At 40.7% G+C, this 25,252-nt stretch overlaps 1 protein-coding gene across 4 annotated transcripts in view; it reads right to left on the reverse strand.

The window, feature by feature from the left end:
• Window positions 1-25,252, reverse strand: part of LOC126184525 (uncharacterized) — a 922,262-nt gene that overhangs the window by 423,426 nt on the left and 473,584 nt on the right. For all 4 annotated transcript variants that reach the window (XM_049926925.1, XM_049926927.1, XM_049926928.1 and 1 more), the window contains one exon: window positions 16,338-16,468. In XM_049926925.1, the coding sequence (XP_049782882.1) occupies window positions 16,338-16,468 (131 nt within the window). The remainder of the gene's footprint in view (window positions 1-16,337; window positions 16,469-25,252) is intronic.

The following is a 25,252-nucleotide window of genomic DNA, read 5'->3' on the forward strand; positions in this document are numbered from 1 at the left end:
TGTTAGCTGAGTTGTTAAGTGAAGTGTCAAATCACTTAACGCCTTTATCACCTGGGAAAGAAACATTTGCATTCTGCCTTTTCATTCTCCTAAGGAATTTCTTTGACCTTTTCATAGATTTAATACAATTATGACGAACATGACACCTCGCAGCTGCGATTATAATATACACGTCCCACGAGAGGTTTTACATGTACGTAACTTTCGTGCTTTCAAAACACTAATTTTGTAAGTAACTTAAAACGCAGAAGGCGGTGGGCCTTTAGGATACATTATACTTTTAACAGATGGATTCAGGCGATATATTAAAACTATTAATTTACAACACCACTTATGAACTTCCCACGTGTAGGTTCAAATGGTTAAAAAAAATGGTTCAAATGGCTCTGAGCACTATGGACCTTAACATCTGTGGTCATCAGTCCCTAGAACTTAGAACTACTTAAACCTAACTAACCTAAGGACATCACACACATCCATGCTCGAGGCAGGATTCGAACCTGCGACCGTAGCGGTCACGCGGTTCCAGACTGAAGCGCCTTCAACCGCACGGCCACACCGGCCGGCCCACGTGTAGGATACGGGAGACCTGACACCTGGGAAACTGCCACAAACATCAGATGAAATACTTTTAGTCTCATATAATGCCCAACTAGAACAGACAATACAAAGAATGGACAATGTCCTTGTAAGGTAGCATGAATGGTGGAATGCGAGACACTGTGTTGCCATGCCCCACTACTTGAACGCCACGAATAACGTACCGGCCACCATTAACTGTAAGATGGTAATCTTGTAGCACTGGAGTGTAGCCAAATACGAGGCACAGGTCTTCGAATAACCATCAGACTGAAGATACCAAGGAGTCACTCCCCTACGTAAGAGCAGCACACTCTTGGATTAAAGGACGTCGGCCGGCACTCTGACAAAACTACGCGCAGACGGGACTTCTTGTTTTCCGTCGGACCATGGTCCAAAGTGTCAAATTGTGATAGTAGTTTAGTGCATGACGACTTTGTTGAGAACAACAGTTTATAGCACGCTATAAGCAACATTACAAGAGCATATTGGCTGATACTAAATAGCAGTTTCAACAGTGTCTGCGAGGGAACGAGTCCAGTAATGCGTTTAACGATTACTTGGAAACAGCTGGCAAATTTTCTTGGACGACGTAGTGGTGCAATACTCAACAGAAAATAATCCTGTACACGCGGAAACGCATTTCTGTAGCCAAGAACGACCAAACATTGTAACCGTTGTGTCTTATCAAGGTATTTTCTTTCCTCTCGTATATGGATCAGCACTGTCCTTAAAATGGGTCTCCTGTTTTGCTATTACATGTACGCTATTTTCCAGAATACGGTGCAAGAGATATTGGCTGTTCGGCGCTCCTATCACCTCAATGTTTATACGGCACATTCGTAAGCCGTAACCGGTGTTAATCGAGTTGTACCCGGTGTCTAATTGGACCTGAGGAGGACTACAAGCAACTGTGTTTCATTGCAGATTCTCTGTTGCTGTGCAGCAGCACTTATTTGGAAGAATTTGCTGGGCACTTAATATGAGCGTTATGGAGTAGCTACATATGTCTAGTCACAACATACGGATTTTAAAGTAATTCATGAGAACAGATAAGCAGATATATTTGTCTTAGCAGCTGAGTTTTCCAACGTCACGGTAGTTAACACCTACAAAGCTCAGTGAGCGTGCTGCCCCCACCCCTTCCAAATAAAAGCTTTCACTCAACCTGTAATGCTAGTTGGGGATTTAAACAGCCCTTTCCGTGAGTGGCAAGATGCGGTATAAGACGAAAATCGATCCGCTCTCAGGCATTGGATGGAAGTGAACAATCTGCACTTAATCTACAACGCTAAACACCAGGAATGTTCAGTTGTGGCAGATGGCGAAAGTATTACTCTCCTGATCTCTGCATACTGTCGTCACCAACGTCCAGCAACGAAGGTATGACATAAAGGAAAATTGGCAAGTCATTCCCACGCATCCAACATAGACCACTCATCATCCAGTGCAGTATAAACATTCCACTTGCCTCAGTCCCGCAACCTCGGTGAACTTTTAACGTGCACATTGCGATCAGTCTGAGAAGGGAGCTGATAACATCATCCAGTGGATCTCTCCACTCCCTCCCAAATGTGAGAGATTCGTGGATGCTGTAAAATCTACTGCCCAATAAGTTGACACATGTGGATTTCAACATTTGTATGTACCTGGATGGACGCAAGAATGTGACGAATTGTACACACAATATCAGCAATCAGACAGTGGCATAACATCTGAAAATCTATTGAAGTTTCTCAATTAGAACAGAAGAGAGAAATTGCAGAAGACCATAGCTGGATTGAATTTTACGCATGCCAACCGTGGATAACACAAACCATGAAAAAACAATTATACGCAAAGACATCTTGTTTGAGCCTCACCCTCAGTATGCACGTGACTCTGATGTACATGAAACCACTGTAGTCCTGAGCTTTCGAAAGACAAATACAATGCTGAATTTGATGGAGTGTGTCCGGAGTTCCTTAAACCTGCAGGCCCAAGATGAAACAACGGCTCCTAGAATTGAACCAAATATCACAAACCTGAATACTACCGAAGATGTTTACGAAATTCGCAGTTTTGAAGCCAAGCAAAAAACAAACTAGTACAGCGACTATCAGCCTATATTCCTACTCTCAGCATAACATACAAATTACTGGAGAAGCTAATTCTCAATCGCATCCAAAAGGCAATTGATAGACTAATCCCAGCCGATCACGGTGGCTTTAAAAAAATCGGGGTTGCCCCCATCAAGCTCATAACATTGGCTGGTTAACTCCCGATTTCTGAGAGACCTCAAAGCGGCTACATCTTTCGTCGATCTGACGGCAGCTTACGATACAGTATGGAGAGAAGAGTTGATGCTCCTGGTTTTTGACTAATTCCATATCGGTAGCTAGCAAGTTTACTCAATAACATGCTGTATGATCGAAGGTTTTCAGTTTTTTTTTTTTTTTAATTGAAAAATTCGCAGATGCAGAACCCCAAACAATGGCCTACCTCAAGGATGAGTCCTGGCTCTCGTACTATTTAAAATTGTACGTCCACGACATTCCAGTTAATGAAATCGAGTATGCAGATGATCTGGCATCAATGTCAGAATAGACATCAAGTACTGTGAAAGTACGCTCTCAAGCAACCTCACGAAACTCAAGGAGTACTTTTGCAAACGGAGACTCCAACCAAACTTAAGTAAAACGGAAGTAACAGCGTTTGATGTCCTTAATAAAGAGGCAAGCAGGAAGTTACACATGTTATTTGACGGGGGTCGAAGTTTATCATACATAGATCCAGAAGTATCTAGGTGTCACCATCGATCGGACACTGTCATTTAAGCAGCGCTGCACGTATTTGTTAAAAAAGCTTCAGTCAAGAGTAAATCTACCCGAAAAAATAGCCAGAAGCAGCTGAGGAGCCAATGCAGATACGCTAGGCAATGCTGCAATTTCACTTGTGTACTCAGCTGTTTAATATTGTGACCAAGCACGGGAAAACAACGCGCATACAACTAATACGTATGTACGTCTCTATTAGACCATAATGACCATTACTGGCACTGTCAGATTTATTCCCACATGGTGGTTACCTGTTGTATCCAATAACGCCGTTCGGGATCTACATTTACACACATACTCCGTAAGCCACCGCACTGAGAGTACCTTGCATCAATTTTTTTCCTGTTCCACACGCAAATACAGCGAGGGAAAAACGACTGTCTACATGTCTCAGTAAGACAGCTAATCCCTCTTCGTGGTCCTTAGGTAAAATATACACTGATCGTCGTAAAAAGCGCCGTATTTAGAAGTACAAGGCGGATTTCATTGTTGGCAGGCAGAAAGATGGTACCATACATATGACATGATTAAACTTTCAACTTTGAAGAGGCAACATTTATTGCACCACGCACTCATAAAATGTACGTGTTAGTATGGCGTCGGGCCCTCGTGGTTGTGAATACAAGCGCCCAGATATCGCGGCATAGTGTTGTACAGGTGTCGCATGTAGTCCTGTGATACTCAGTCCCATGCTGTGCAGTTCTCACATATTGGTAGGTGGAGACGAAGTCCTGATTGCATGTTCCATGGCACCCTACACATTCTCAATCGTGGAGAGATCATGTGATGCGGCTGGCCATGGCAGAGTCTCCATAGCTGCAAGGCATGCTCGGGATGTGGCAGCGGTATCAAGACGAGCATTGTTCTTCTCAAACAAGGCATGGATGGGCGTTCGTGAATGGCATAGCCAACGGTTGCAAGGCCACCTCCACGTACCGTGCGGCTCTCACGGAGCTCTTTAGGAACACTAACGGTGAACAAGCACCACATAATATCGCTCCCATACTACCACACCAGGTTGGCGGGGCTTGTGACGGGCGACGACAAACCGCTCTTCGTGGCGCTCTCCACGGCGCCTCCAGACAGGGACCCTGTAATCATCACGTACAAGGCAGAAGTGGGACTCGTCACTAAAGATGACCCGCCGCCAGTCTGCAGGACCCCATGCCCGCCATTGTTGACACCAGGCGAACAGGGCATGACGCTGCGAGGATGCGTGTGGAAGGCATTGTAAAGGCCAACGTGCTGCAAGCCCTGTGTCATGCAACCGCCTGCCAATGGTACTAGCACTTAAGGGATGTCGCAGAAAAGGCAGGTCAGCCCGATGCATGGGCCCTATAGTTGCCGATGGATCTGTTCACACGTGGTGGACAATCCGTCGGCCATCCCTAATTGTGGTCGTGTCGCACTTCCAGAACCTGCATGTCGTGCATGTGTGCCTTCTTGTATCCATTGCCGCTAACAATGGGCAATGGTGGTGTCCGTACGACCAGTGACGCCCACAATATGTCGATAGGACCACTCAATCTCTTGCAGCCCCACGATGCGGCCCCTCTCAGACTCGTCTAGCTGGGCAACCCGCTGCTGTACTTGTCACCTGAGCACAGTGAAAGTGCAGGTGATGTTCTAGTGACGCTACCTGCTGTCTTACTGGCCGGACCGCCTTTTGGGGGGCCCTCTTTATCAACCTATATGCACATCATCACGACTCCATTCACGCTCCTCGCTTGCGTGGCCGACCGTGCAAAAGTAATCATTAGCATAGCTGACAGTGTGCAACATGCCCACCCAGTTTGCAGTGGATCGGTCGGCTACTAGGTGCAGCTCTCTTTATGATGATCAGTGTACTTTGGCGGCACTAAAATCGTTCTGCAGTCTACTTCAAATGACAGTTCTTTAAATTTTCTCAATAATGTTTCACGAGAAGAACGTCGTCTTTCCTCCAAAGATTCCTATTTGAGTTCACGACGCACCCCCGTCATACTCGCTTGTTAATCGAACCTACCGGTAACAAGTCTAGCATCATGCCTCTGAATTGTTTCAATGTTTTCGTTTAATCCGTCGTGCAATACCAAACACCTGTACCTCGATTTCAAATATGTTATTTCAATGAGAATATGGCTTGAAGCTAAAGTACAGTACGGCTTTTCGACAGATCTATCAATGTTCCATAGCAGCATGTCGAATATCGCACAAATTCTAGAGCTGACCTAATTACTGGTGGCCGTTTCAAGAACCACGAAGGCAATACGGCACCCTATAAGTCTATTTCGAATTACAGTGCGTTAACTTTACTTTTTCATCTGTACCGTGCAAGTCACTGTTCAGTACGTGGAGAAAGGTACTGTATACCAGTATCTAAAGTTTACGACCTTCCTAATCCATTCTCGGATTTTGAGCAGAAGATTAGCTTGCATCTCTGATTGCAACTTCATCGTCGTCATGAAACATGTGCGTGGCAGTAACTAATATTTCTCTGACTTTAAAGTGTGCTTGCGGCATTCTCATAACGATCTTTTTATGATGTACAATGTCTTACTTGTAAGGTCAGTAATTGGCGTTAACTAAATTAAACCACGGCGTATCCTGCGGCTCTCCTCTGTATCTTTTCTATCTTTCCCGGTAACATAACTTTATTACGGATCTGGAAGTACTCAAGAATAGGCTGGACGATGGTTTCGTAACACCGAGTTGAAGACGAGGCTACTACAGATGGGGCACAAGCTCCGATTGGGGAAGGAAATCCATCGCGACCTCCTCGAAGGAACTATCCCGACATATGTCAGAACAGTTTAAGGGAAACTACAGTAACTCGACACCAAGATAGCCAGACGAGGATTTGAACCGCCGTCCTCCAGAGTCTAGTGTCAACCACTGCACCACCTCACTTGGTAGCTCTTTCATGCATTAACTATCGTCTGTCATAATTCTTCGAATGACTGTCCGTCCGGCATCTGCGTTCCTGGCAATGAGTTTTGTAAGGTCATTCTCCATAATCTTTTTGGAAGAATACGCTTAGACTTTTCCGCTGTGGCCGATACCAGTAGTAGATACACACACGTGTAGTCAGTAGATATGAAGTCTCTTCGTAGTTTACATGAATTACTTCTCATTTCGTTGTATGACTGTCAAATGCCGGTGCCAATATTTTAACTCAGTTACCATCTGTAGACAGGCCTTCCTGCATTTTGCAACATTCCTGTGTACAACTGCGCCGTCCTTCAACAGCCTCAAAGAATTACAGTACAACATTGTGTACCAAGTTATCACAATTCCTTGCGGTACGCCCGACACTACTTTTGCTTCTGACGAAGTCATCCTATTGATGATGAAGTAAGCTCTGTTTTCCAGGGCGTCTTCAATCCAGTGGCGACAATACAGAACTGTATCGCAAGCTTTCTGGGAGTGAAGAAGCACAGCATCAACTTGGGCTTCATTACGTGACTATTGAGAAAATGAGCGAGGGATGTTTCACTCTACTCCAGCCTTCCCCTCCTTATTAGTCAACTGTGTCCCTATTCAGCCCACAGGATCCGGTTATGGCACTATTAGAGATAGGCGCAGTAATCTATAACTGTATCCCTTTCCTTTCTAATACAGATGAGTAAATGAAGCTGTTGTCAACGAAAAGGCTGGCTTGGACGTAGTATGCTACTGTTTTCCTACGACCTCCGATCTGACTCATCCGGCTAGTTACAGCGGGACCGATAGTTTAACGTGGAATCTGAACGACGATGCAGCTTAGCGTTTTTCCCCATTAACGAAGCATTGTCGGAGGTTTACGAGTCCAAAAAACAATTTCCTAGGACCAGCTGGGGAACGCAGAGCACACCTTTAGATTTGTAGTGCGGCATTTACCCACCGAGTCAAATACTAATACTGAAATCTCCTTAACTCAGAACGCCATTGGTACGCTTTCACTGAACTGCACCGAGCTCGGCGACCGACGCAGGTGGTGCCACCGGCGGCTAGCAACCAGAAGGACGAACAATTAGCAGGGCGCTCATAATCTGCTTAGCGGGCTTGTTTGCGCGCGCATTACTACAGCTTCCTGTGCACCGCATCTGCCCGCCCATCGCTCGTCACCAGCGCCTCCCATCGCGCCGTGGGGCTCAGCCATCACTCACATAAACAAACAGCGCGAGCCGTCCATGCTAGCCAGCCGCCGCCGCCGCTGCTTTATCGCGACCCACAATCTCGTTGCCAATGCCACTGACATTTCGCAAGTAATAAAACTTCTGCGGGAACTCTGGCACCAACCAGGTGTTGTAATACGCAGCTGTATTAATAGGCCGGTGCAGGAGACAGGACGTAAAAGGAACTGCTCCTCCCGTCGGCTCAGAGCACGTGGCCAGCGTTCACTTTCTCGGACAGTCCACAGCAGACACGAAAAAGAAGAGCGCGAGATGATACATGCGCCAGCTTTCACTTTCTTTATTTACGTCGTTATTTTAATAATTGCCGCGAGTCGTCTCTTTTTTGTACTGGCCTTAAATCTCATTAAAATGAATGAGGCACATGAACGTACAATCACGATTATAACAAAAATGTGCGTTTCACTGCCACAAATCCCTTTCACCTAGCTATGGGCATATCGTAGCAAGGTTGCTCTGGTTCACTGCATCCAGGTGTTGCGTCCAGCTGGGCTTTCTGTCGAGCTGTCAACACAACTCTAGCTGCTTAACAGCAGCAACAAAAGTGATCCATCTCTACTATTTTCTAAAGCAGAACGCCACAAATGTTGCAGTTCGTGTGATGGCATGAATATGAACATGAAGATCTGTGAGAGCAACATGGGTTGCACCACAGGAGATCATGGCAGGGAAATATTTTGTTTTTATGAACATTCACTTTAAAAATAAACTTTTGTCTGGCGAACTAGCCACAGTGTAGCAAAGCTGACCTATGGATTTTTCAGTGTGAAATTCTTTTTCAGGTATGTGGAAGAAAATTAATATCCCAAAAATCTTTAAGTGACTGGGCACTGTACTGTTTTGTTCCTCTCCAATCATATCAAATATTCTCACTACGTTTATACAGTGCACACACCAACTGCTTATCATCAGAATTATTTGTGAATTGATTTCCATAGCAATCCAGCTATAAATAGATAAATGTTGTTTATTAATTCTTTGTTGTGCTTTTGAGAAGACTGAGTAAGGACTTGGAAATGTTTTAATTGAAACTTACCTTACATTGTTGCAGACTTCTGAAATTATTTTTCATCTTCCTCAAAATAGAAAGTATGTGTAATAAATATAACACATATACAAAGAAGACTATTCAAGAACATGGGAGTTATATGCTGAACTCCTCACACTCAAAAATGTTAAAACATAAGAATTTAGTGCATGTAATGCGAATGAACCACTGAAATGCTGTCCATGTTCCTAAACTTGCTGCATTTGTGTTGTAATGCTCAAAATGATAAAGGAAGGTAAGCCAAGCCCCAAAAAATTTACAAAAATTACAAATGCCTCGAAATGTGGTAATCTAGAATATTTACTGCTACACACACTTGAGAACTGCCATATTTTCTGAAAACAGTTCTGATAAAGAGCTTCAATTGAAATCTCAATTACAACAATTTTGATCATACAGATTTCAATGGAACCATCCTAATAAAAGTTGAATACTGTAATCAGCTTGTAAGTGTGACTGATGTAGTCTCCCTGGCATCCTTCTTACTAATGCCACTGTCATAGAGGGTCGATCACAGTTTGACACCTATCATTTTGTGCAGTCTATTTTCACTTAATTCCTCTTTAATTTTGCAAAGAAAGAGTTATCAGAATACAACTTCGCATACAGTGAGGCTGTCCATGAACCGCATACCCTCAACTTCACACGTACACTATGTTATAGTGTCATGTATATCCATAAGTTCTGTCTTTCTTCACTTGTCCTTCTTTCCTGACTGGATCCCATGTCATAATAATGCCGTGGGCAGTGATTTTTACCTCCAAAGTTAAGTGCAACTTTCATACATCTCAGAAACCTGACTAGTTGTTTCCCATATGTCAATGCTGTTTGAGAATCTTTGTGACAATGAATTGTATAATACCACATTAATGCCACTTCCTAAAATGGCCACACAGTTTAATGCAAAGATAATCATTGTTCATTGTACTCAACGTGTGACTCAGGGCAACTGCTTGTCACACTGTACTGTGCTGCTTATTATGAGCACTTATCATTCTCATATCAAATATTTCTCTCTCTCTCTCTCTCTCTCTCTCTCTCTCTCTCTCTCTCTCTCTCTCTCTTCACACTAAGTAACAAGCTCAATATTAAATTTTTGCCTATGATTACATCCAGCTGTCAACCTCTGCAGGAAGCTCAAAAGTTTTCAAGATATGACTGGATAATTGCGTTGCGAAGTTTCTTTTTTTTCCACTTACACTTCATAATAGGTAAACCTATCTTTGAAAGTTATGAGGTAACGACTAATATGATCTCCAAAATTGCTAAATGTATTTTCAGTGCTACTGGCAATATGTTGTTTCCATGAGAAATGCTCCAAGTCTTTCACATACATGGTGTAATGGCTGTAAGTGCAAATATTTCTACTGAGGATTGTGTACTGAGCAACATTAAATCAATATTTACTTCTTTTGCAGCATAATAATTATAGCTACTGGGAAAAATATGTTTTCAGGTTGGTTATTATCTCAGAGTACATGTGGCAAGAGCAAACCATTAATGCTTATCTTCCTCTGAGCAATAGACCAGGTGTTGAGGCATGGCTGCAAAATGGTTAGTTTATATTGACAGGTATACAGTTATGACTGTGCAGAAAACATCAGGTAGTAAATTATGTGATGTGTTTGTGGGAATACTGTTCGAGTAGAGAAAAAACAACCAACACACTGATTTTTGTACATATTAAGGTACCACATATAAAAATACGTGCACTTATAACCATTAAAACAATGTATATGAATGACAAGTTGTCGAGAATGACATCCTGCATTATGCGAGTCTCAAATCTAGTTACACACTGGTCAAGAAATTTTCTTTAACCTATGATTGGTGTAGTGGTCAAATGGAAGATGATATAAATTCATGAAAAACAGATGCAACCTCAAGACCTTGTGTGTTTCACATGATATTGTTATAGAGGGACTTTTTATTCAAAATGCATTTTTATATTGTTCAAAAAGTATGGTAGTTTAAGTTTGACTGTGGACATACACATCTTGAAAACTAAATGTATGCAGGTAATCCCAAAAGTAAGGTCTCCTATTTTTTTTATAAATATGTAGACCTGTATATTTCTACAATTGTTTACATCAGTTTACAGCTAAACATTTAGCTATTTTTCGACATAATCACCATTTCTGTTGATGCATTTTTGGAGACGCGGTCGCAGTTTTTGTATGCCCATGTCATTCCAGCTCGCCACCATGCTGTTCAGGAAGTTACAAACCTCTTCTTTCACCTCGTCGTCGGAGCTGAATCGCTTTCCAGCCAAATGTTCTTTTAACTTAGGGAACAGGTGATAGTCAGTGGGCGCCAAGTCAGGACTATAGAGTGGGTGGGTGGGTGATTAAGTTCCACTGAAACTGTTGCAGGAGAGCAACGGTTTGCCAAGCGATGTGTGAGAGAGCGTTGTCATGGAGAATGTGTATGCCCTTGCTCAACATTCCTCTCCTCCAGTTCTGAATTGCCCGTTCGAATTTTTTCAGAGTCTCACAGTACCTGTCAGCGTTAATTATGGTCCCAGTGGGCATTAAGTTGACCAACAATTGACAGTCTCCCACTCCTTTGTTCATCATGAATTTCAGTCCAACCAGCTGCTAACACTCTACTTCCGTCAATTGGCGATGGATTTCAATTGGCGCAGTGACCTTTGCGTTCAAAAGCCGAATAACTGCACACAATTCGCACTTTGCGGTAACATCCAATGGGAGCTCCATTCTCAACGGCCTCAGCGCAGCGTTTGCATGTTTACACACAGCGCGAGAAGCACTCTTCATAACAGTGTGACCAACTGCCACACAAATAGAGTTCTGTACTTTTAAAAAATTGTAGACCTTACTTTTTGGATTACCCTCGTACTCTGTGTGTACAGAGCATGAAAGCAGTATTCTAGCAAAAATATATGATGGTAGGTGTATTTGTGCCAAAATTTAAAACAATTGTGTATAATTTTCATTCCATCCCTCTCTTTGACCTAGTTCACTGATAGTGGACTATTGATCACTAGATCCTTCCATGTACAGTACAGAAGAACATTTAACATCACAAAAGTTTTGTCATTATCCAGCAACAAGTGTAGAAATTGAATACAGTTGACAATAATACATAACTAAAAGTGTAATCATTTGTGCACATCATCATCATCATCATAATATTATTATTATTAATATTATTATTAGTATTATTAATAATCATATGGCAATTACACGTCACTTCTGAAACACAAATAAAATACGTACACAATTTACAAACTTAGACATATTATTTATTACATTAGACGAAGTGTCCAAGAACTACAGATGGTATCCAGGGTCCAAATTTTGAGGACACTCATCGACAAAATGTCTGACAGTCTTTTTTGGGAAGCCACAGGTGCACTCTGCACTGATAGTCTTTCCATACCTGTACAGAAGGTCACCGCATCTGACATGGTTAGTTCGGATATTCTGAGTGTACTTCATCTCCAGGGCTTCATCTCCATGGCTGATGAAGTTCCCATGGTTTGTTGTTGGCTTCAAGAAAGCTATGGAACTCTGGCAGAGTATTTTATGGCATTCTTCCATCCGAGTTTCATGGAAAGTGAAGTTACAGCCTACCAGGCTCCTTACAGTTCTGAGAGGGGGACACCTGGTGCAGAAAGTCGTCATTAATTGGCAGCTGCTGGTTCTCGCACATTTTCTTATGTTCTTTCAGAAGGATATTCTTTCTTTCCAGGTTAGGTGATTGAATGTGGCTCACAGCAGGTAGCCAGAATACTGGAGTGGACACGATTGTGTCATTAACAATCTGCATTGTTCGATTTAATTGCATATCTATCAGTCTCATGTGGCTGCTGTTTATCCAGACCAGGCTGTAATATTCTGCTGCTGAGTAGACAGGGCCAGGAGCACATGATCATAAGGTCAAAGCTGCAGGACCCCATGTTATAATCAAATAATTTTTGGCATTTCTCGACATCAATTTAGCTCTGTCTTTGTTAGATGATGTTTACATGACAGCTTTCTGCCAAGTAAAACTCCAAGGTACTACAGATATTAATTATGGACCAGACAATTACCCTCGAAAAGTATATCTAGTTCAAGGTTGGCTAGGGTGTTGCTCAGATGGAAGCCAAGTGGATTCAGTTTTATTAGGGTTTAGCTGAGGTTCCCCGTTTACAAAAATATTGTCCCATTACACTTCGGTCTTTTGTTAATATATCAGTGAGGCACAACCAAACTTCCTGGACTGAGTGGCCAGCGTATCTTCAATATACACTGAGGAGCCAAAGAAACTAGTACACCTGCCTTAATATCGCGTAGGGCACCCGCGAGCATGCAGAAATGCTGCAACATGACATGGCATGGACTCAACCAATGTCTGAAGTAGTGCTGGAGGGAATTGACACCATGAATCCTGCAGGGCTGTCCATAAATCTGTATGAGTATGAAGGGGTGGAGCTCTCTTCTGAACAGCACTTTGCAAGGCATTCCAGATATGCTCAATAATGTCCATGTCTGAGGAGCTTGATAGCCAGCGGAAGTGTTTGAACTCAGAAGAGTGCTCCTGGGGCCACTCTGTAGCAATTCTGGACATGTGGGGTATTGCACTGTCTTTCTGGAATTGCCTAAGTCCATTGAAATGCACAATGGACATGAATGGATGCAGGCGATTAGACAGGATGCTTATGTATGTGTCACCTGTCACAGTCATATCTAGACATATCAGGGGTCCCATATCACTCCAACTGCGCACACTCCATACCATTACAGAACATCCATCAGCTTGAACAGTCCCCTGGTGGCACGCAGGGTCCATGGATTCATGAAGTTGTCTCCATACCCGTACATGTCCATCCACTCAATACAATTTGAAACTAGACTCATCCGAACAGGCAACATATTTCCAGTCATTAACAGCTTGTCAGTGATGATGGGCACAGGTGAGGCATAAAGCTGTGTGTCATAAAGTCATCAAGGTACACGAATGTCCCTTAGGCTCCAAACACCCATATTGATGGTGTTTCATTGGATGATTCACGCAATGACACTTGTTGATGGCCCATCATTGAGATATGCAGCAATTTGTGAAAGGGTTGCACTTCTGTCACAATGAACAACTCTCTTCAGTTGTCATTGGTCCCGTTCTTGCAGGATCTTTTTTCAGCTGCAGTTATGTCGGAGATTTGATGTTTTATTGGATTCCTGATATTCATGGTACACTTGTGGAATGGTCATACAGGATAATCCCCACTTCATCGTTAACTCTGAGATGCTGTGTCCCATCACTCGTGCGCCAACTATAACACCCCATTCAAACTCACTTAGATCTTGATAACCTGCCATTGTAGCAGCAGTAACTGAGCTAACAACTATGCCAGACACTTGTTGTCTTATTAAGGTGTTGCTGACCACAGCACTGCATTCTGCCTGTTTACATATCCCTGTATTTGAATATGCATGCCTACGCAAGTTTCTTTGGTGCTTCAGTGTGAAAGTTAAATAGTAGCAGTACTACATTTGAGCCTAGAGGTAGGCCATATTTTAGGGTCTTCTGCTAACTAACGGTATTGCCTGTAATTACTTTAAACACTGTCAATCAACACATTGTTCAGAAGTTGTGCTATTCTTCTGCAGGGTATTACATAGAACAACTGATGGACAACACCATGCCTCCACACAGCATCACAAGCTGCAGACAGATCAATAAATACAGCAGAAGTCTTTAGTTGTTCCTCGAATCCAGCTGCTATGTAGGTTGTCAGTCAATGTACTTTATCCATACAACTACAGTTTAATCAGAATCCAGCATGTTTAACAGGGATCCTTTGAAGTATCTCGATAAGTATTCTCTTATACAGTAGCCTCTGAAGTAATTTGTACATTATACTCTGAAGGGCAAGAGGATGCTGTTGCATTTACCTGGTTTTAAGAAATCAATGATCTTCGTCTGTTTCATAAGTCATGGAATGGATCCTATTTGCAAATGTTGGAGGAAAACTGGATTCCTCATGTTTTAGCATGTTTGCCAGCACACAGAAAAAATTCCAGGTGTATACCACAAAAACCTGGAGATTTATGTGATTTAATGCCTTGAAAAGCCATTGAATATGGGTATGATGTCAAGATTCTGCCATCATGGTTCTCATTTCACTTGTATGGCACAAGGTCAGGAAACTGATGATTTAGATGTTGAGATGACGCATGCATCAACTGTATTCCATCTTATGAGGTGATTGTTGCACTTTGTTTGATTTCCACCTACCAAATTACATAACAGAGGCCAGGTTTTACTGCTCAATTGATTGACATCAAGTTTTTCATCAGTGTGCAGCCATTTCTGGTAGCACATGGCATCAAGACCATGCAGCAGTTTGTTTGCTAAAGTCCTCAAGACTTTTGTCTCACTGACCTCAGACCATCCACAAATGTACTACTCCTGGTATTCTCTGGGAATAAACTTTCTTGCTATGCTTAATACTGCACCCACAAATTATCTGTAGTTACTGTTCAGGGGGAGGAATCCATCCCAAGATTTTACCAAGGTTTTTAAAGAAGTCTGACCAGTTTGCTTTCTGAAAGTTCCAGTGTGGGAGAGGAATAGAATTTACTAGTGGGATATGCAGGACAGCTTCCATTATTACTGGCCGGTGCTGACTGTGTGGGAAGTTAGATAGAACTCTGCATGTGGTTGCTAGTGGTTGGAGGTTATCGTCTGAAGATACAAAACATATAGGTCACAATTGTGCTCTTGCCTCCACTCAACTGGCCTAAATGTATATCAGTCCTTGGCATCAAAAATAAGGGTGAGATTGTGTTTCAGCCCATGAAATTATAGCTCTTCCATGGGATTATTGGAGTTGTACTTCCATTGCTCATGATGGCTGTTGAAATCACCCATGTAAATAGCTGGGGGGGGGGGGGGGGGGGTTGTGTGTGTGCAGGACCTGAAGTGGCCACTGGACTGCTGGAGATTTGTAGATGTTTATAATATGTAAATCTCCATTTTTTATAACAACTCTGTGGATATCGTTAGAGGTTCCTGTTGAGATTGAGAAAGCATTCTCTATTGTGGTGCATACGCATCTGGCAATCTCCTAGGGTGGATGGTAAATTGCGCCAAGGAGATCGTATCCTGGTATTTTACTTCTTGTCTTAAGTCAGTCTTTATCATTTACAGGTGTTTCTTGGATAGCGATCACGTCAACATTATTTTGCAGGCACTTTTGATAAATATTGGCATTTAGATCTGCTTATACGCTCTATGTTAATCTGTAAAATTCTAGTACCGGTTCCAAAACATCTAGGTCCTTGGTCCTTAAAAGAACTGTTGTTGACATTATGAGCCATAGTGATGTTTTGTGCTAGGAGATCAGAAAGATTGTCTAGCAGTCAATGATGTTGCTTGCTTAACACCACCCAGGGCTCACATGCAGGGTATTTTAAGGTAATACCTATGCATGCGAAGCAACAATGACATATTTGTGCCCCTTTAATGCACACTATTCCACTGCAAATTACCTTTACGTTTATGGAGAATACAGGAATCTCTGGAAGTTTAACTACTAGGCAATATGTCAGTTTCTTTGACATTATCCTCACATTAAAAGAAGGCACTGAAGTAATATTGTTTCAATTATTTTACTTTAAAAACAGTTCAATATCCACACAGTTCTGAATCCACATTTATCTGAACATTCTATCAGGCTTATGCAAAATAAAAAATTATTTCAGAGACATACATCCAAAACATAGCACTTACTGACAGCTGGCGTGCCTTCTCTTCAATTTCTGGGTGGGACCACCTTTGTACAACTCTGAAGTCAAGCGGTTCCAAATGACCTTCCATTTCTCGAACCCACTTACGCAAGCACTTTACCTCATGTTCCACACCTGAATGAAGAAAGTGAAAGTATTTATTTTTCTGTTCAACAACTAAGTGTTCAATCGTTAATACGATGTCACATAATTTTATTTGCCTGCTTAGCATTTAAAACAAGGTAGGAGATGGGGAAGAGAGAGAGAGAAAATATAAAATACTACTCAGTAATTATTTAACACTACAAATCAGAATAGATTGCTGCTCAACACGTAGAGGTGGTGTCGAGTGTTAGACAAGCATATTGAAAGAAGACTGCTTGACGTCATCAGCTACCTTCATCAGATATAGACTAAACACACTAGATTGATAGCATCAAACAGTCTTCCTTCAAGGGACCTCTCTGCCACTCAATGCCTGCTCTATGTGGTGAGCAGCAGTTTATTCTGTTTCATACTGTTGTATTCCATCCTGTATTTTCCTGTCTGATTTTGCTCAGAAATTATCAGCTTGGTATCACACAATCTTTTATTACCAAAATCCTATTTTATAATACAAGTTTTTCAGCATTTTGTGATATTATTTCCTATGTCAATTTCTTTCAGTATAAAATAATAGCTTTCATTAGTCTAGTGTTCCGAGTTGCCCACATTCATAATCTCTTCAGTCATGATAAAAGTGTGAAATCATTAAGAAATAAACATTGGAACATTGTCCAATGGCTGAAACTGGATATAAAACAGACCAGTGTACCAGTAACAAACAGATGAATATCGAATCCTCTCTAACAGTAATTCAAAACTCAGGAAACAAGTTTCCAATATTTCTGAAACATTAGCCTAAGTATTAGGATTTATAATTTGCTTTCTCAATCCATATTATAGCTTGGCAGTCATAAACAAAAAAGTTGAATGAGTATAAAATCACATACAGAGACCCATAACTATATAAAGTTCACGGGTCAGTTCAGTTGCCACAACAAAGTGACACCATGAAGTTATTGTGACTAAGGCAATTTTAGCATTTTCAATATGGGAAAGAAGATGTATAAACTAAGACTGAAAAGCATGTAAACATTTTTCATCACAACACAAGCTCCCTCAGAATTAATAGAATGAAGAAACTCCTATTTCCTGTTTTTACAGTGTAAACATTAAAACATGCCAAGGAAAAAGTAAATACAATCAACACTTAAGTGCAGATAATTTTGGGGGCAAACAGGTAGTGTTAGTGTACAAGATATTTAGCAAACAAAATTATATATAAAAAGAAACATGATGAGACTTACCAAACAAAAGCGCTGGCAGGTCGATACACACACAAACAAACACAAACATACACACAAAATTCAAGCTTTCCCAACAAATGGTTGCTTTGTCAGGAAAGAGGGAAGGAGAGGGAAAGACGAAAGGATGTGGGTTTTAAGGGAGAGGGTAAGGAGTCATTCCAATCCCGGGAGCGGAAAGACTTACCTTAGGGGGAAAAAAGGACAGGTATACACTCGCACACACTCTGTGTATATGCGGATGGATGTGTGTGTGTGTGTGTGTGCGCGCGAGTGTATACCCGTCCTTTTTTCCCCCTAAGGTAAGTCTTTCCACTCCCGGGATTGGAATGACTCCTTACCCTCTCCCTTAAAACCCACATCCTTTTGTCTTTCCCTCTCCTTCCCTCTTTCCTGACAAAGCAACCATTTGTTGGGAAAGCTTGGATTTTGTGTGTATGTTTGTGTGTCTATCGACCTGCCAGTGCTTTTGTTTGGTAAGTCTTATCATCTTTCTTTTTAGATATATTTTTTCCCACGTGGAATGTAAATATATATATATATATATATATATATATATATATATATATATATATATATATAAAATCTAATCTAATGATGGAATGCTGGACATTATGGGTTGATAGTGTGTAGAGTAAGGAGTCAAAGCTGGCAGATGCATTTTGAGTGGATGCTGTATGTAGGGGAGGGGGGGGGGGGGGGGCGGGACACCTGGCCATATAGGATATATATATATGGGCTTCAGGCCCACCTCTTTTTTTATGTCAACTTTATGAAGTATTAGACTGTTTCTTAATGCACGTTGATATATGTGGATCAAGCGATTATTACAGAACAAGCACGCTTCCATCCCAGCAAGTCCTGCTAAGGTCAAATCCTGAACCTCATGCACCATACAGAAGATTTCTATGAATGAAAGCGGATCACAGGCAAGGCTTAACACAGATCTCACAGCAGCATATAATATAATCAATCATAAGAAACTGGTAACAAAAGTATACAGTCAGTCATAATTGACAACAAAAGTAAACAACACAATGAAGGCTTACAGAATGGCACAATTCATCCAGTGCTTATTATAAAATAGGCAATTCTTTGTTATCCCTGCCAACAAAAAGGAGTTGATAGTGGATGCAGAAAAATGGCCTTCTGTAAGGAAGTGTTCTCAACCCACTGCTGTTTAACATATATGCCAATGACCAGCCAATTGAACTGGACACTCATTCCTTTATCTATGCAGATGATACAGCCATCACCATTCAGGACACAACTTTTGAAGTGGGCAGAAAAGAAACTAATGGCAGCACACAGGAACTTAGCTATTTATTTCAATTATAATCATCTAAAGGCCAACACTAGAAAAATAAAAAATTGAACACAAGTTTTGGCTTTCCATTTGCACACCACAAAGTCAAAGAGAGAACTTAATTTAACATAGAATGGATATTGCCTCTCACACTGCACTAATTTGAAATATCTAGGAGTCAAATTAGTCACTTGCAGACGATGAGCACAATAGACAGTCCCTCATGAATGTCCGCTTTGTCTTTGTGCTTTTCTGCCATAAAATATGCAGTCTCCATCAGGCAAAGCTCTGCTTATGCAGAATAAGTAGATGTTGTCCTGAATGAGACAGGACATATCATTACAGGATGTCTTTGCCCTATCCCTGTAAATTAGATCTATCAGGTTATAGATACAGCTTCCCCGAAAGTAAGGACAAGAACAGCTGCAGATGCTGAAAAACAAAAGCAAAACACAAATGCCACACACCCTACGTTTGGCCATAATAACAGAGCCAGTGAGACTGAAATCAAGAAAAAGCTTTTTATAATGAATGAAAGTAAGTCTGTTATCATCTACTAAACAATTCTAAACAGAAGAATGAAAAGGAAAACTGAGAATCCATTAAATGACAATCAGTTTGGCTTTAGGAAAGGTAAATGCACCAGAGAGGCAGGTCTGACACTTAGCTGATAAAGGAAGCAAGACTGAATACAATTTGAGACATGGTCATTGGACTTTTTGACCTGCAAAAGGCATTTGACAATTTAAAATGGTGCATGATGTTTGAAATTCTGAGAGAAATTGTGGTAAGCTTTAGGGAAAGACGTGTACTATACAATATGTACAAGAACTAAGAGAGAACAATAAGAGTGGGACACCAAGAATTAAGTTCTCAGATTAAAACGGGTGTAAGGCAGGGATGTAGTCTATCACCTCTACTGTTCAACCTACATGTAGAAGAAGCAATGAGGAAAATAAACAAACTTTCAAGAGTGGGATTAAAATTCAGGGTGAAGGGAAATCAAAAATAAACAAACTTTCAAGAGTGGGATTAAAATTCAGGGTGAAAGGAAATCAATGATAAGATTCGCCAATGACACTGATACCCTTAGTGAAAGTGAAGAAGTAGTACAGGACGTGTTTAACGGAATGAACAGTCTAATGAATACAGAATACGAATTGAGAGTAAATCAAAGAAAGATGAAAATAATGAGAAGGAGCAGAAATGAGAACAGTGAGAGACTTAACATCGGAACTGGGGATCACAAAGTAGCTGAAGTTAAGAAAATCTGCTACCTAGGCAGAAAAATAACCCACAACAGACCGAGCATGGAGGACACAAAAAAACAGACCAGCATTGGCAAATATGGCATTCCTGGCCATAAGAGGTCTGCTAGTATCAAACATAGGTCTTAATTTGAGAGAACAATGTATCTTTGGAGCACAGCACTGTATGGTAGTGAGACATAGACTGTGGGAAAATTGGTACAGGAGAAAATCAAAGCCTTTGAGATGTGGTGCTACAGAAGAATGTTGAAAATTAGGTAGACCAATAAGGTAAGGAATGAGTTGCTGCGTGTTTCCATTCCATGATTAATGTGATTTGAAGAGAAGTAATAAAATGAGCTCTAACATGGAAAGTAAGCGTTTCCGGACACATGTCCACACAACATATTTTCTTTCTTTGTGTGTGAGGAATGTTTCCTGAAAGTTTGGCCGTACCTTTTTGTAACACCCTGTATATCCAGAAAATAGTTGAGAACATAGGCTGCAGCTGCTACTCTGAGATGAAAAGGTTGATACAGGAGAGGAATTTGTGGCGGGCCACATCAAACCAGTCAGAAGACTGATAAATAACTGAACAACCACAGAGCACGAGGAATTTTCTAGGGGGGGAGGTGTTTCAAACTCCCTTATACGACATGGAATGTCCTGAATCATATAATAGTGGGTATATTCTGGACTAAACAAAATTTGGAGGAATGAGGCTAAATGTGTAGGATGAACTCTGTGAATGAGACAAACTGCAAGATCCACCCTAATTGCTAATCTGCAGAAAGTTGGATGAACTGTGCACCTTAAGACAACTTGGTTACAGCAAATAACAAGCTAATGAGGCAGCTGCTTTCTGGACCAATTCTGTAATCTGAACACATGAAAATCTCTGTGAACAGCATTTTCATTACCATCTGACATATTAAATTATTAATTAATATTTTAATGAGTTTGCTCAGTTATGTTAATGAAGTTTGTTTTAATACTGTGAATTATAATGTTACACAATAATTTTATTGTTCTCATTCTATGATGTCATGGAAAAGAACAAATAATTAAATTAATTCTTTAAAAGCTTTATGGTCACTGATACTTTCCTCTACATTAAATGAATTAAAAAGTTTTGATCTATTAGTTACAAGGGGAGAGATCTATAATGTTGTACTCAAAAGTCAGTTCTCTAATTTCCAAAAAACAATTTTTAGAGCCTGGGGCCTGTTTTACTTACAGCACCTGGGTCAAGTGGTCTATAAGACTATCTGATTACTAAGTTCCATCCACCTTTGAAGCTTACCTTCAACCTGATTATTTTGCATTCAGAATCTACAATAGCCTCACTAGATGGGGTGCACAAGCCACAGTCCTTCATATGTCTGCTTTGTCTTTGTTTCTTTCTAAAGCAGCGTATGTAACCCTTGTCTAGCTCGAGTATACCATCACCACTGTAATCCAGCCTATAATTATGCATGCATTCCACTCAGAATTTAAAATCTCTCTGCTACTTATCTCTGGTTCCAAGCATCCTTTTGTTCACATATTATGTGGAAATTACAACCTATTACTACATAAAGACTAATATTATGTCATATACACTCTTTGAGTTAACTGATATCTTATCAACAGTTGTTCATGTAACTGATTTTCTACTTTCTCCAAATATGGTATAAAATTTGTTAAGAATCCTACAGAGGGTTCTCCTGAACTAAAAATTCCCCATGCTCACCTCATACATCCTCTGCTATCCTAGTAGTCATTTCCTCTTCATATTGTATGGCTAACCTATTGAGGGGAGCCCTAAAATTCCCCACTCAACAGTGGAGGTTAAGAAATATGCATCTCAGATTCCTGCAAAATCTTCTGAGCTGAAGGTTAAAGACCACCTCTTAGCTCCTAACCAGATACCCCAATTGGTTCTGTATAGTTACTCCCCACATGGTTAACACTAATTCAGGCAGCCATCTAAAAACAGGAGGTACCCTCCGAGCCTGAACAGCAGTCTTCATTCGTGCTGACATGAGCAACGATTTTGCTACCAGCTGTAGTGTCTGTCCTCTTCAGGCCAGTATGGTGTCAAAGTCAGATCAAATATTTTGAAAACTGACTAAAATAGTCATTTATCTCAATTGTATCTTCATGTGCAAACACTTTAATTATGTTATATCAATACCTCAAGTGTGCTCAGTTTTATGGCTGATTTTCATTATTTTTTCTGTGTATACTCTAATTCAAGGACATTATCTGAAATTAGCAAAGTGTTACTTAAAAGAAACAAGCAAAAATGTCATCTCTAAAACCTTGTCAACAGGTCACTGACAATTCCAAAACATATGTTGGATGAAGTAGGAGTGTGTTAATAATATTGTCCTGTGGTCTGCTCTGACACTGATGGTGTAATGAAACTATCAGACACAAAAAACAGTGTTACAACTTGACATCTCATCACCCGTGTTAAGGCTGTGACAATGACAGTATGTCCAACAGTCAATGCAACAACAGCACTCCATAACCAGTCCCTGAAATCTATACTTATTAGTCATTTGGAATTTCAGGTGCATTATTCAAATGGAAATAATGGTACTTAGCTTGTTAGCACAACTCTTGGATGTACATTGTAGTTAGATATTCTGCTGTTTTGTCACAACTGCACTTTGTATCATCCTGACGAGCTGGGCATTTGGACTTCACATATTTCACTGCAAAAATTGTTGCACTACTGTGGTAGCAACATATTTAATTTTTCTGTCAGTTGCTTTATTTTTTATGGGCTATTATTCTTTGTTATTCTCTCTTATATATGAAAAACATTGCACTAAGATGACTCCTGTAATCTGCTATACTGTGCTCAACTGATAGTAACTTCTTTGTATTCTGTTTGTATTGGTCCACAATTATATCAGTCTCAAATAACAGACACACTCAATTGTGCAGTGCTATCACTTCAACTGCAGTTTTAAACTACATATGTGTCATGATTAAAGTCTTTCACTCTAGCAAGGTACATTGAGTGGATATGGTATATAGTGCCCTTGCCTGATCATTGCTTTGCAACGATACAATGTTACTATACTACAGAGTATTAAAGCTGTCAAAAGTGGATTTTGTGTTTTATATTTTCCTTATACAGGAAGAAACGGCACATGCATTTGTTTATTGTGTCAAGCTAATATAGCACTTGTGAAAAAGACATACATAGACACACATTTCAAAACTGTGCACCTGCGTGTGAATGCTGACTTTCCTTTTCCTGAGAAAAGGAAATCAAGAAACTTAAAAATTAGTTAAGTTTTAGCAAAATCTGTTCATAAAACCAGTAGATGAAAGTTATGCTGTCACTCTTGCTGCTTATAGTGTTTCAAATGTGTTGGCGAAAACAACAGTGAATGGCGAATTCGTAAAAAAAAGCATTTCAAGAAGCTGCTGTCGAGTTTTTTCAGCATTTTAAAACCAAGTCTGCAATAGCGGCTGCCATCATATCCCTCCAACTTTCATCAAGAACTGTCACAAGAAGAGATGAAACAACGTCTAATGTTGCTATTTCTCAATTGAAAACAGACTTCGATTAGTGTTGTTATTTATCAAAGCAGTTAGCTGAGTCCAATGAAGCAACAGGCACTGTTGAGTTGCCAGTTTTTGTAAAGGCAATTTTTAATAACTTTACTGTCAAGGAAGAAGATCATATAAGATGGGCATGTTATATTTTGCTATGATGCAACTCAGCCTGCCTGATAAAATACCTATCCACAAGCTTGTAAGCATTACCACAGATGGAATTCCATCTTATGAGGTTCTAAAAAAATATTTTTCTTCCTCAGTGGCAGAAAGGTGCAAGTTTTCCACAGTTTTTAATTTATCATTGAATTTTACATAAGCAATCTGTGTGTGGAAAGTTTTAAAATTTGAACGAAACTATCAACACTGTTGTCAAGATATTCAACAAAACTAGGTCTCACTCTCTTGAAATAAGATTTTTCAAAGATTGGGCAGGTGAACTGGAACTGTAATATGGAGATTTACTTCTCCATACTGAACAGTGTTGGCTCAATAAGGGAAAAGCTCTTCAACATCTTCACAATCTCTTATCAGCTACCAAACTGTTTTTGCACAGACAAGAAGAGGATAGTCTGTTAGCTTATATTGAAGATCCTCACTGGCTTATGAATTTTGTTGTCTTAACTAACCTAGCAAAAAAACTCCATCAGCTAAATTTTAAATTTCAAGGAAATGACAAAGGTATAGCTTATATGATATCTTACATAAATTCTTTTAATGATAAATTGTGTTTATAAGAGTGCTGCATTAAAAGAGGTGCACACACACACACACACACACACACACACACACACACACACAGGGCAACAGTTTGAATGGGGCCTCACTGTGGGTCTCCATTTTGCCAGCTGGTCAAATAATGCCACATTAGGAATTGTTGAGCATTTGGAGGTGATATTGGCCAGATGTTGGATTGCATGAGAACATGAGGGTGCTATACTCTCAAGCATGGTCCCAGTTAACTATGTATGACCACTATATGGGAGGATTGCAGTATAGTGCACCAAGCACTTTGTAGTCCCATAATATTTGCAACTGTTATAGAAGAACAAGTAATGGACTCCCTTTCACAGTCTATCTCATACCATACAGTAAATTGGAGACTAGCAGCAACCAGACTACAAAATTACTGGGCCATGTGTAGGCTGCCATTAACACCATCACACATACGGCTCTACCTGGAGTGGTCCATGACTGGAAAGCAGTCCATGATGAATGGCGTCACATTGTGTTGAGTTGTGGTTGTGCACTATCCCAATGGCCACTGTTGGTGAGTATGGTAAAGAAATGAGGAGAGGTCCCATTCTTCCAATGTTTTGGAGAGGCACAGCATGATGTGAGGAGCCATCAGTTATGACATCAGGTCATGGCTCATAGTGAGTGATCGAATTCTTAAGTCACGACAGTACATCACAAACATCCTGTGATACCTCTCATGCAACAGCATGGTGCCATTTTTCAG

The sequence above is a fragment of the Schistocerca cancellata genome, chromosome 4 (genome assembly GCF_023864275.1).
Source record: "Schistocerca cancellata isolate TAMUIC-IGC-003103 chromosome 4, iqSchCanc2.1, whole genome shotgun sequence".
NCBI classification, from domain to species: Eukaryota; Metazoa; Arthropoda; class Insecta; order Orthoptera; family Acrididae; genus Schistocerca; species Schistocerca cancellata.